This window comes from Hippocampus zosterae, chromosome 3 (genome assembly GCF_025434085.1).
Source record: "Hippocampus zosterae strain Florida chromosome 3, ASM2543408v3, whole genome shotgun sequence".
NCBI lineage: Eukaryota > Metazoa > Chordata > Actinopteri > Syngnathiformes > Syngnathidae > Hippocampus > Hippocampus zosterae.
Genome location: NC_067453.1, coordinates 5,792,729 through 5,805,393, shown reverse-complemented (window position 1 = coordinate 5,805,393; position 12,665 = coordinate 5,792,729). Strand labels below are relative to the sequence as shown.

Here is a 12,665-nt window from a genome sequence, read left to right as displayed (position 1 = left end):
AAAAAGCATTGATTGTATTATGGGTCATTTTTCACCCACCTATGGAAGAGTGTAGGGGCCAGTCACTCATGCATCTAAGGGTTAAGTAACCAGCTGCGAGCTGTAAGCATATTTACTGCATCAGAGGTGGCGGAAATGTGCGCGACCGCAGCCAAACTGAGTCCAGCTTTTCTTTTCAACTTTGGTTTTAGTTGAAGACGTTAACCGAATCCGCCACTCAATGAAAGAAGCAGTAGTAAACACAAAGTAATAGTAAGAAAGACCCAATGTGCAGCTAATTGATGGGTCGCCATGACTGTACGTAAATCTTTTAAAGATTAAGCTAGTTTGACAAGAGCACTTCCTACTCATCGCTTTTGTGGTCGTGGCTCCGGTGCGACGTGAAGGAGGAAGCCGTTGTGCAAGTTTTGTCGTCAAAAGCAAATCAATACAACAAACCTGTTGAATCATTTCAACAAGTAGTAGCCAAGCGATGAAGTGGAAAGCATGAAAATGCAAGCAGTTTAGGCACGAATAACTAGCCGGTAGCCATTGGACAAAAGCAGCGATAAATCGAGTCACCTATAATCGTGCACAATTGCATAACCTCATGGCAAGGTCACTCTTGGAAAAGAGATTTTAAATCTCAATGAGTTTTTACCTGGTTTCATAAAGGAAATGAATGAAGTATCAATGATGTTAAAGCTGCATGTATGATCAACACTTCAAAATTGTTTACATTTTAAGGCATATTTATTATTCCTGAGGAGTCAAGTTTTGGTAGTTCATTGTGTTATTTTATATTTTTCTACATTTCTTATACTGTTGAACGAAAATGTTTTAAATGAATTTAAATAGTTTGAAATGAATTTAATCTTAGTTGTTCGTACCAATGTTTTAAAACTGGCAATTTAAAAGGGATCCTCCACTCACCCTATCCACACCCCTGTCACCGAATGGTTGCTGGTCCACGAAAAGAATGTACTTGTCTAATCCGCTCTGTGACGCAAGAAAGGTTTGGGGGGCCACTGCCAGGGCGCATTCGGATTGGCGAAAAATGCAAAGCGGGAGAAAAAAAATACACACAAGTCGAACTCGTAGCTTACCCGGCAACTCTGTTGTGGTTGCAAACCTTTGTCCCCCATCATTGCTATTGTGATAAATTACTCGTGTGTAGGGATGGATTATTTATCAATTTTGTTGGTTAATTCTAATCGATTTGTCAGAATTTTGTTTTCTTCTTTCAAAGCCTGCCCTGCTGACATGTATTGCTTTCCCTAACCTGGCTGTGACCAGAGAGATGTTAGTTGACAAAAGCTGACTGCCCTTTTGTGACTTGGTCACAAGATTTAACATCTTTTCCAAAAAGGAACTGGTTGACTTTCATTTCCACAAAGAAACTGACAAGTTTTGCGTGTGCCAACAAAGGAGCCGGGTGTATGGCAATCATTGAGTCAATCGCGATGAACATGGCTAAACATTGTGCGCATGTTTTATGTTGAGAGGGAAGAAATTTCATCTGTGCTTTATGTTAAACATACATACAGCACATTTGGACAATAAAGTTGTATTCATTTCACTTATATGTCGCACAACCAGTTATCAGTATTAGGAAAATTTATACTGAGAGATACGACAAATTTGTTGTCGAGCATAAGAGAGCTGTCAGAGTTGATGCCGTTAAGTCTTACGCATGGACCAACCTAGCCGCGTAGTTTGATGTAGTTTAATTTAATATGTTAAATTGTTGAAAATTGGGGGAGCATGAAAGAAAAAGCAAATCCCAGGAATAGAGAATAAAACTAGTTTTAAAAAAATGTAATTGAATTTATAATTTGCTTGCATATAGAAAAATGTAAGCAATGAGGAACTTGTTGATTTAAAAAAATAAAAATAAAAAAGGGGGAGGCCCAACTCAACTTGCAAGACAATTCATACAAATGCTCAACACAATTCTCAGCAAGTGCGTGAATTTCAGCCCCCTTCCTAATTGATTCCATTACACACACATCACAGTCATGGGGTCTGTGGATCGGCTGACTCTGGTGTTGACCACACACCTGGAAGGTTTTGACACAAATAGAAAAGTGATGTCGCTTCAAATATCTGCTACAGCTGGAGACAATGAGGAGAGACAAACAATGCGTGGCTCAATGACTTTTTGCCCAGGCACTTTGCTGATGGTGGACAGCGAGGAGGAGTATTTCCCTGAAGAGATCACCAAGCTCAGGAGGGACATTGACAATGGGCTTTCCCTTATCATTTTCAGCGACTGGTACAACACATCCGTCATGAGGAAGGTCAAATTCTATGACGAAAACACCAGGTACTCACCACTTACATTTCACTCCTGGCCACAACATGGTTGATATTACAGTGACTATACAACGGCGCCTTTCCCCGATGTATTGTGACAGTCTGATTAAACAACATTCACCTTACAGCAAGATTAGCTGTGCTTTGGACACTTTTGAATCGATGCAAAATGGACCACATTGTTAGATTCCAAAGACTTGCTTACGTCTCCTCGTTGCACCATTCATATTCCACCCCAAGCCTTTCTGGCATTGAACGGATTACATACCGTTAAAAATAGGCCTCACAGCTTTGAAGGGATATGCTGAGGAAGCCGTTTTTATGTGAATGGCATTGACTCATTCAAAGGCTGCTCATTTACCAATGGATTTTCTGGCCATTTTAAACATCCTAGCTGTTTTTATTGTGAATTAGTTACATTGATGTTTATTTTTCATTATGAGTATTTCCTCAAAATGAACTCACAAGGCTCTCGGTGAAACTATCCATTTTCACACTGAGTGAGTTGTTTTCAGACTCAGTCAAAATATGTACAACAGTAAGAGCTGTTACTCGGTACCGATTAAGATAAGATATCTTTATTTGTCCTACACAAATAAAGGATATCTTATCTTATCATTTAATGTGTGAATATTGATACACACATCAGAAATTGCTGCTAATTATGTCAACCACACCAGGCAACACATTTTACAAAATGTTTTAATCAGAGATTTGAGTAAATTTTTCTAGATGGTCTTTTTATTTTTGCCCTGATACTGAATCTGCCCTTATATTTTCTGTAGCACTTTTTTTTAATACTATTATTATTATAGTAGTATAACATAGAATACAGCATAGTAATGTATTTAGTAGGAATGTCCCGATCACACTTTTTTGGCACGCCAATCAGTCTTTGATTGTTTTGGTCTCAAATTAATTTAGAAATGTACAAACAAACATGTATATATGGTGCATACATAGGTGGATACATTAGTATATATGTTTAAATTTATACTATACTGGCCACTAAGTCAATGCTAATTGCTTTTTTTAGTTCCCCCACCCTTTTTCCTTTTTTTTTTTTTTTTTGGTAGCATCTAAGTTTGATTATACACATTGAAAAGCTCAAAATGTGTTGGTTAGCCTCAGGCATATTTAATTTTTTAGCCTTGCGAGCCACATCAGGGCCAACATGTGCCCTTGTGAAAGTGCTATATAAATAAAGATGTATTGCCCATCAATTTCAATGTCTTGACTTTTTTTTTTTTTTACTTGCAGGCAATGGTGGATGCCAGACACAGGGGGTGCGAATGTGCCGGCGCTGAATAACCTGATTTCAGTGTGGGGGATGGCTTTTAGTGATGGGCTGTATGAGGGCGACTTCACTCTGGCAGATCATGACAGTAATAAAACACACACACACACATTTCTGTGTCTCGCTCTACCCAGCTGTCCTGCTATGTAGTCTTTTTGGGATGAGGGGGCTTAAAAAACTAAAATAATCTTATTGTCTCTCTCTTGCTATAGTGTACTATGCCTCAGGCTGCAGCATAGCTCGTTTCCCAGAAGATGGAATAGTAATTGCCAAGAACCTAAAGGACCAAGGTATGTATTTGTGCTGTTGTCACATTTTAATGAGGTTGCCTATCAGTGAAGATCAAATTTGTACGTGTGTTTTGTTTTCCAAGGTCTAGAGGTGTTAAAGCAGGAGACTGCAATGGTGGAAAACGTTCCCATCCTCGGACTGTACCAAACACCATCTGATGGAGGGGGGCGTATTGCTCTGTACGGTGATTCAAACTGTATAGATGACAGCCACAGACAAAAAGGTAAGTTTGTATTAGACCTTTTTATTTGCATGTATTTTTAACAATGCACTTTGCTAATCTACCATCGATTATTTTTGTGTGGATCTCAGACTGTTTCTGGCTATTAGACGCTTTACTTCAGTACACATCCTACAGTATGACACCTCCCAGCCTAAGCCACTCCCACAGTAGGACGGCACCTCCCACAGGGACTGACCGCCCGATGCCACAGAGATTAGAGGGTAAGCAGGAGAAATGCAGCTAGTTGTGTACAGGAAAGGCAAATGCTTCAATAAATGATTTAAATAAATAAATAACACAGATGAATAAAGTTGTTCTCTTTCCCCTTTGACAGGAAATCATCTTTATCGCTATTCAAAAGTTCTAGAGGCTCATCTTGGAGACCCAAAGCCCCGCCCCCTACCAGCCTGTCCACATCTCTCCTGGGCTAAACCACAGCCCGTCAATGAGACAGCGCCCAGGTGGGATTGACTCGACTCGAGTGACGTTCATCATTCAGCAACAGTAAAGTCGGACAATTGAGTGATCCGCGAGTGCAGGGGTGGCCAACCAGTCAGAGACGAAGAGCCAATTTTCTTACCGAGTTACTGCAAATAGCCCTTCCTCGCGCACACACACACACACACACACACACACACACACACACACACACACACACACACACGCACACTTTTTGGGCCAAAAATCTACTTTTGAAGCGACCAACTTCTCACAAACGACCCGGTCGCGCACATGCAAGCATACACACGCACGCACACACACGCACGTGCTATGGACTCACGCGGGTGCCCACCAGTGCACTCGCGCACATATGCACGCACACCACGATGATCAACAGTCGGAACGGGCCGAAAATGACTGAAAGCTCAAGATACAAACAAAAAAATTGTTTTTTTTCCCCCACGCATTTCCTCCTCCCACCCCTTGTGGTCGGTCAACTTGGGACCAGTTCGCTGGCTCCCGGTCGATTCTGATCGACGTATTGGGCACCGCTGCCTTAAAACCAGAGGTAATTCGCTGAAGAGCTTAGCACTTAGCGCCGTTGTTTGCACATGAGCAGTGATGCAATCATCTGATTGGTTACCCTCTATGTCAATCAAGTAACGGGATCTATGATCGGCTGACGGAGAACGTTCTGTGAAGTCGGTGCCTTGTTTGAACGGCATTGCCGCTGCCGAGGCGTTTGCGACGCTTGTCGTGTGAGAGCCCGGGATCCGCATGCGGCTCGCGAGCCGCAGGTTAGCCACCCCTGTGCTAGTGTCTTTGTCATTGTACTGTAGATCACATATGACAAGTCCAAGTAGGAACATATAGATATAATGGTCCATGTTCCGCTCGATGCATGTCACCTACAAGTTCAGCAAATGTAAAGAATTCCTGAATGGACTGTTAGCATTTTGCACACTTACGTTTAGAGCAGGTTTGAGCTCAAAATCTGTGTGCCCTTCTCTTGGCTTTCAGTAACCTATGGAAGCACCAGAAGCTTCTTTCTGTGGATCTAGACAAAGTGGTGCTGCCAAATGTGAGGCCATACCGTCCACAGGTTCGACCTCTATCCCCTGGGGAGAGTGGGGCTTGGGACATCCCTGGAGGTGAGCAGTTTTTTTTTTTTTTGTTTTTTTGAGGGGGGGGGGTGCATTGCAGTTACTGTGGAAAACAAAATCATTCTGAACCTGTTGAGATTTTTCGTTCCGATGATGAGAGAGCAGACGTTTGAGGACAGAAAATCCCTGAAAAACAGACTCCAGAAATTATGAAAAGTTTACAAAGAGTGTCGACGTGAAAAACAATCCTGTGACGCCTTGACTAAATGAGTTGAATTTGCATCATGGCTACAATCTTAATTCAAAACACTATTATCTCAAATCATCTTTCTTGACTGATATGCCATTAATCCCCTTCTAGCCTATCTTCTGTCATGGCCACTGATGGGGGAGTATGATACAGTCAACATAGACACAAAAAAAAAAGAATTTCACAATCGACTCAGTAATCTGCACTAATATTAGTCATATTCCTCACATCATAGAGAATACATGCCATGTGTTATAACAACGCCACATAGTCAAGTCAAGTCAAAAGTATTTATAGAGCACTTTCAAACAGCCATCGCTGCATACAAAGTGCGGTACATGGAGCGATTTAACATACACAATAAACAGTAAGTAGAGCGTCGGCTTCACAGTGCAGAGGTACCGGGTTCGATTCCAGCTGCGGCCTCCCTGTGTGGAGTTTGCATGTTCTCCCCGGGCCTGCGTGGGTTTTCTCCGGGTGCTCCGGTTTCCTCCCACATTCCAAAAATATGCATGGCAGGCTGATTGAACACTCTGAATTGTCCCTAGGTGTGAGTGTGAGCGTGGATGGTTGTTCGTCTCTGTGTGCCCTGCGATTGGCTGGCAACCGATTCAGGGTGTCCCCCGCCTACTGCCCGGAGACAACTGGGATAGGCTCCAGCACCCCCCGCGACCCTAGTGAGGATCAAGCGGTACGGAAGATGAATGAATAAAGAGTAAGACGAATCGGTAATAAAGGCGGTAGAAAGCACAAAGCAGTAAAATCAAGAACAAATCTAAGTCATGCTGAGTCGAACGCCAAAGAATACAAGTGAGTTTTGAGGAGGGCTTTAAAGATGGGCAGCGAGGAGGCTTGCCGAATGTTCAGTGGGAGGTCATTCCAGAGAGAGGGACCAGCAACAGAAAAGGCTCGATCCCCTCTGAGCCTCAGTTTAGTTCTTGGTACTTCTAACAAAGACTGGTCCACAGACCTGAGGCGCCGGGCAGGTGTGTAGGGGGGGCAGATGAGCTCAGAGAGGTAAGGTGGCGCGAGATTATTCAGAGATTTGAAAACAAAGAGGAGGATCTTGAAAATAACTCTAAAATGAATGGGGAGCCAGTGAAGGGATGCCAGAGTAGGAGTTATATGCTCCCTCTTACGAGTACCAGTTAAGAGGCGAGCAGCGGCATTCTGGACCAGCTGAAGGCGCTTAATGGAGGACTGGCTGACTCCAAAGTACAGGGCATTGCAGTAATCCAGCCGGGATGTGACAAAGGCATGAATTACTGTCTCAAAGTGTTCATGTGAGAGGAGAGGTTTTATTTTGGCCAGCTGTCTAAGGTGAAAGAAGCTTGATTTAACAACGGCACATAGATGCTATTCGTGAGCCCATTGACAGCATTTTGCATTGCATGAGATAGTTTTAAGCTAGTGGACATTCAAAGTAATGTCATCGTTGCAAGCAACATATAATTGCCTTCTTTTTATTTATTTTTTTGACAAGACATTTATAGTAAACGGGGAGCAGCAATAAACAGTTTGAAGCTTGTTTTTGTTTTTCTTTCTCCATAATATTTAACTGTGCCAACTGCTGCTTGGTTTGCACCGAGTTAAGTTGAGTTGGCTACCACCAAATCTCTACAAAGAAAAGTCTGGACACTCTTGAAATGACTGTACTGCTTCATTATTACTTGGCTTCTTCTTTCTGCCATGGTTATTGTACAGTTGACCTCCGCATACTTGCGGTTCGGCACCCGCGGAGTCACTTTTGTGGATTTGTTTTCTTTGACATTTTTGCAGGAGGGACAAACTTTATAGGCGTGTTCACACGGGACACATTTGCTCCGGCGGTGCACTGATGTATTTTGTTGCGATATATTTTACACCGGAGCAAATTTTGTGGAGCGTTCACACGTACAAAGCCGCTGAGCGTGTCAGCACCGGCACAGTGTCGGCACAGCATCGGTGCAGCGCCACTTGCGTTCACACGGCAGTTTCTGCAGCGGAGCAAAACAACAGAAAACAAATGAGCTGTCCTGTTGGATCTTTTTAAAACTTTTACACAACTCCATCGACTACTGTACAGGCACATCCTTCTCCTTCTCGGTCTGCGTGCCTTCTGCTCGAGAGTGACCGCCCCCGAAAACGTAAATCAACGATGACTTCAATGACATTCGGACAAGCAAACATGTAATGCGCCAAACAGAAAATCAAGAGAGGAAATCACAAAATAAATTATACGGGGGCGGGGGGTTGTGAACACAAAACAAAGCAACAAACTACACAAACAACTCCGGGACAGTCCAGTCTCCTACAAAAGGAAAGATGTTACCAGCCAAGTCTTGTGTCGTTATTAAACAAACACATGACGGAAGTCTGACTGAGCACGAAAGCAATGAATTCTCGCCGTACGTAATCAACTCTTCACGAGCATTTGCTCTGAGGCAAATTTAACCCAGTTGCGTTCACACGTGCAAATTTACATCGGTGCTGCTTCGTAAACGAGCATTTGCTCTGGAGCAAATTTTTAAACCACGTCCCTGAGGTGGTTCAAATTTGCTCCGGTGTAAGCTGTTTTCCGGGGCTACGCCGGAGCTAATTTGCACGTGTGAGCGCTCTATATGTCTTTGTAGGTAATACTATATCGCACTAAACAAACTTTTTTCCACTGAATTTAAATTGCATGATGAAAAATGGGATGTTAGTCTAGTCCCGAGGATGTTGTAGTCGTGGTATCTGAAAATGCTTCCTGTAACATTTGACCGTTTACGTCCACAGGAATAATGCCTGGTCGTTACAATCAAGAAGTGGGCCAGACCATCCCAGTGTTTGCTTTCTTGGGAGCGATGGTCGTCCTGTCCTTTTTCGTGGTCCAGCTCACAAAGGCCAAGAGCAAACCCAAGCGCAGGAAACCCCGCATCAAACGCCCCACATACTTGCAGCAGACAACAAGTGGGAAAAACCCCACGGTTTGACCACATTGGACATGTGGTTGAACAACTGGGTGCGCCTCCGTAATAAGCACATTTCTAAAGGAACAATAACCTTGGATGCGTGGAGCGTAACAGGAGTCCAGTTGTGTCTTGAGGAAGCCTCGACTATAATTTGCATATCACAAGTGTCTTGAATGTGACAACCAGTTTTTGTGCCAGTTGTCCTTCCAAGCTGTCTGTGTACATTTGTGTTGTCATGAACTGCCTTGCAACACACATACAACTGGGTTCACTTCTGGACAGCCGTTTTAACCTTTTCCTCTCTGCTCAAGATTATTTGACCAAATTTGTTTGACTTTTTATATTTATTAAGTTTGTTTATATCTGAACGCAGTCGTACACATGTACACAAACTGTCCCCCCCCAAAATACGCATACACAAAAGAAACACTACATGGATACATAATTGCCATATTGCAACCATTCAAAAGTTGTGCTTTACTCCTGTTTTTTTTTCCTAGTTTAAAATTTTGTACAATCATCTCTCTTTGGATATTCGATTGATCTCCTCAAAAAGCAACAGGAAGAGACTTGTTCAAATATCCTTTATCAATAAATGAAAATGAAGCATCTTGAAACATACTTTGTACTTTACTCCTGGTCAAGTCGCGTTTTAACAGTGGCAGTGCCTGCTGTTGTCTGTCACTCAAACTCTTGTGATGATTCTGTCATGTTTCATGTGTGCAAGAATTGTTGCCTTTGTGGGTATGTACAGTACCTCGAATGCGTGAATTGGTGTTTGTATGAACAAGTTAGTAGACAGTGTAAGAATGATGCCTTGTTTCCTGACGCTCTCTCCATCTTAAATTTCAAGTGTGACCACATTCTCCATAGGGTGAGAAAACTGCCTAAACCTCAATCTCCCTCCAATCCCCCAGCAGCAAGTAAAAAGGGCTGTTCCACTTTCTCATTCATGGGCCATTATCTTTCTGTACTTTGCAGGAGCGGCAGTTGATGCAAAATATGGGATTTTTATCTTGGTTATTTTTGGTGAGTGCGCATCTCTCCAAGGAATAGTTTTCACAACGTAAAACAAGTTGCATATGTCTATCTTAAGCATCTCTGCCATTTTTCTATTAAAATACACAAAAGGTAAAGAATTACAGTTCATTTAGTTTTTCTGTCAGGTAAATTCTGAATAAGGCTTTTTTTTTTAATGTCATGCAAAAGGCTGCAACAAAGTGAGTGCCTTCACAATATTGCCCGATTAGTGACTTTTTTTTTGCCCTGTTTTGTGATGTACAACCCCTCAGTCATTTAAAAAAAAATGTCATGTTTTTTTTAAAAAAAATTTTTAGCAACAAATCTTACAACTTTTTCTGTGGTCACTTGGCAAGATTCTGAAATGACGTCCAAATGAGATGTTCACCTTTCTATGTCACCCCTGGCTATTTTTTATGTTGTTTTTTTTTTAACCCATTCTAACAGAGTTGTGATAACACTATTCAGCAAAATTCAGAACTGATTGTCCAGCTGCATTTTGTTTCCCACGCATCAAAGTGCGGAATAAGTCACATTGGATTTATATATAATCACGGAGGGTCAATACGAGTCCCTCCCCCAACAACAAAAAAAAAAAACTACATAATTATATCAGATTTTGGCAGACATTTCATCTGAATCTAAAGACTAAGAAGGGAAGTTGTGTCACATGAGACAATATCTCCGATAATCAGAGTTTTACCAAAATACTTCCACAAATTGTTTCTCCATTATGGTAGATGATGGAGAAGGAACATTTCAGTTTCTTGCTGCTCGCTTAGTAGAGTCTAGATTGATGAATATCACTTCTCACTCAGTGATTTTGTATTGGTTATTAGATCAAATAAGTGATGCAGGTTGATTTCATCTGAGTTGATGTGCATCTGTGTGCAACAGGTCTGAGCCCTGACTGCTCCTTTGAGCCTAACAGGCCAGGTCAGCCTGTGAATTTGTCACCCGTCCACGGCGGAGAACTAATCTCCCCAGGAACCTTGGGAAAGTGGGAAATGACTCTGAGGCCAGCTAGCTCTTCTAACAAGATTTGGGAAAGCTGGTGGTGAGTGGAGGTCACATGCCCTTTTCGCTCCTAGGTTCCCTGATGTCAGAATGTTCCTGTCTGGCCAATCAGGGCAACCGCTGACAAACTGAACAGGCAGTTGAAAGACACCACGGCGACATGTTGAACATTTCTCCCCGCCAGCGCTTCCCGTTCACTTCCTCCGTTATATGTCGCAGCAGCCAGTACAGCTGACACGAGTTTGTCCACAAGAGGGCCGACCAAACATGCAGAACGTAGCTGGCCCATGGAAGATTAAAAAAATGTGTCATGTGCTCAAGTAAAGATATTTAAATTGTGACCTTACTTAGATCTCGACTTTAATACCTGCAACCCGTGACCACTTAAGCCATTTAGAGACATCCTGTCCAAACCTTAAGATTGCAATTGCAGCATCTTAACCATTTTTCCTGACCCTTTGACTCAAACTGGAATCGGTCAACCAGTATGACTAGGCTTGCCATTGGAAAAAACAAACAAACATATAAACCATGGCCATTAGTGGGCCTGGTCTGTTCGATCTTGTGGGTTTATTTCTATTTTTATAGCAAATTTTATGAGGCACGGATTCCCTTATGGAGTTGAGAGCAAATGTTTCTGACAAATATTTAGCCAATTTAAATGTATGAGTCATTCCTCGACCCTTCTATTTATACTACTGTATCAGAATCTATAAATCATGGGTCCTAATCTTTAAAGTGTAGATTTGGGTCAATTTTTCTTTGTGTGTGTGTGCGTGTGTGTCTGCGTGCGTGTGTGTGCGCGTGCGTGCGTGCGTGCGTGTGTGTGAGTGTGTTTGTGTGTGTGTGTGTGTGTGTGTGTGTGTGTGTGTGTGTGTGTGTGTGTGTGTGTGTGTGTGTGTGTGTGTGTGTGTGGATGCGGATGCGCGCGCGCGCGCTTGCACAAGACTGACTGTTTTATGTTTTTACCGGTTCAGCCTGTCCTGCTGGGCTCTTCTCAGCCACTGTAGCACTGGTAGAGCAAGTTGCTGTCTGCCCTGTTTACTTTGTATTCATGCAGCAATTAGTCATATATAGTCGCCAATGCAGTTGATTGTATTTCGACAGTTTTAACGAAATTATTTTTTATTTCTTTTAATCTAATGATTTTTGTCACAAAGATGATGAAGTCCACAATGTGACTATTACTGCTGCCAAACAGACAAGCCTTTCCAACTTTAACCAAATTGTTCGGAAACGCGCAAGTCAGTATGTCATGGCATTTTGGGGCGGGGGGAAATGCCCCGGGGAAATTATGCATTGCAGCCATAACAATAAATTTAAATTAATGTTTACTTCATTATTTAGCATTTTTCTATAATGCAGGCAAAATGCTAAAATATGGCTTTTTTAAAACTAAGTTTTTAGTATTTAGCCTACATTTCAAACGTATTTGCAGATGTATTTAAACACTTCGGCATGGTGGTTGACTGGTTAGCATGTCGGGCTCACAGTGTCGAGGTGCAGGATAAGATTCCGGCTCCGGCTATGTGGAGTTTGCATGTTCTCACCGTGCCCGTGTGGGGTTTCTCTCGCTTTTGCCAAACAGAAAGGCTATCAGGCTCACCATAGCCGACGCCCAGTCAGCCTTTATTGACTTAAATCCTGTCTGTACAATTTTGTATTGTTTCAGGAAATGTGAATTGAAAACTGCATTTCATTTCTCGTCTTCATATAATTGATGTCGATGTTTTTTTTTCCCAAACTTGATTATAATTTCATGTCCTCTCAACTTTCACTTTTTGGCTTTCTGTGC

The 12,665-nt window shown here is 42.3% G+C and overlaps 1 protein-coding gene across 1 annotated transcript in view; it reads left to right on the top strand.

Moving 5' to 3' along the window:
- Positions 1 to 9,450, top strand: part of mbtps1 (membrane-bound transcription factor peptidase, site 1) — a 45,835-nt gene extending 36,385 nt beyond the window's left edge. Inside the window, exons 16-23 of the mRNA XM_052060826.1 lie at positions 2,149 to 2,305; positions 3,556 to 3,680; positions 3,805 to 3,882; positions 3,966 to 4,106; positions 4,196 to 4,327; positions 4,441 to 4,567; positions 5,568 to 5,698; positions 8,658 to 9,450. Of these exons, the coding sequence (XP_051916786.1) occupies positions 2,149 to 2,305; positions 3,556 to 3,680; positions 3,805 to 3,882; positions 3,966 to 4,106; positions 4,196 to 4,327; positions 4,441 to 4,567; positions 5,568 to 5,698; positions 8,658 to 8,854 (1,088 nt within the window). The 3' untranslated portion in view covers positions 8,855 to 9,450. The remainder of the gene's footprint in view (positions 1 to 2,148; positions 2,306 to 3,555; positions 3,681 to 3,804; positions 3,883 to 3,965; positions 4,107 to 4,195; positions 4,328 to 4,440; positions 4,568 to 5,567; positions 5,699 to 8,657) is intronic.
- Positions 9,451 to 12,665: the final 3,215 nt, after the last annotated feature.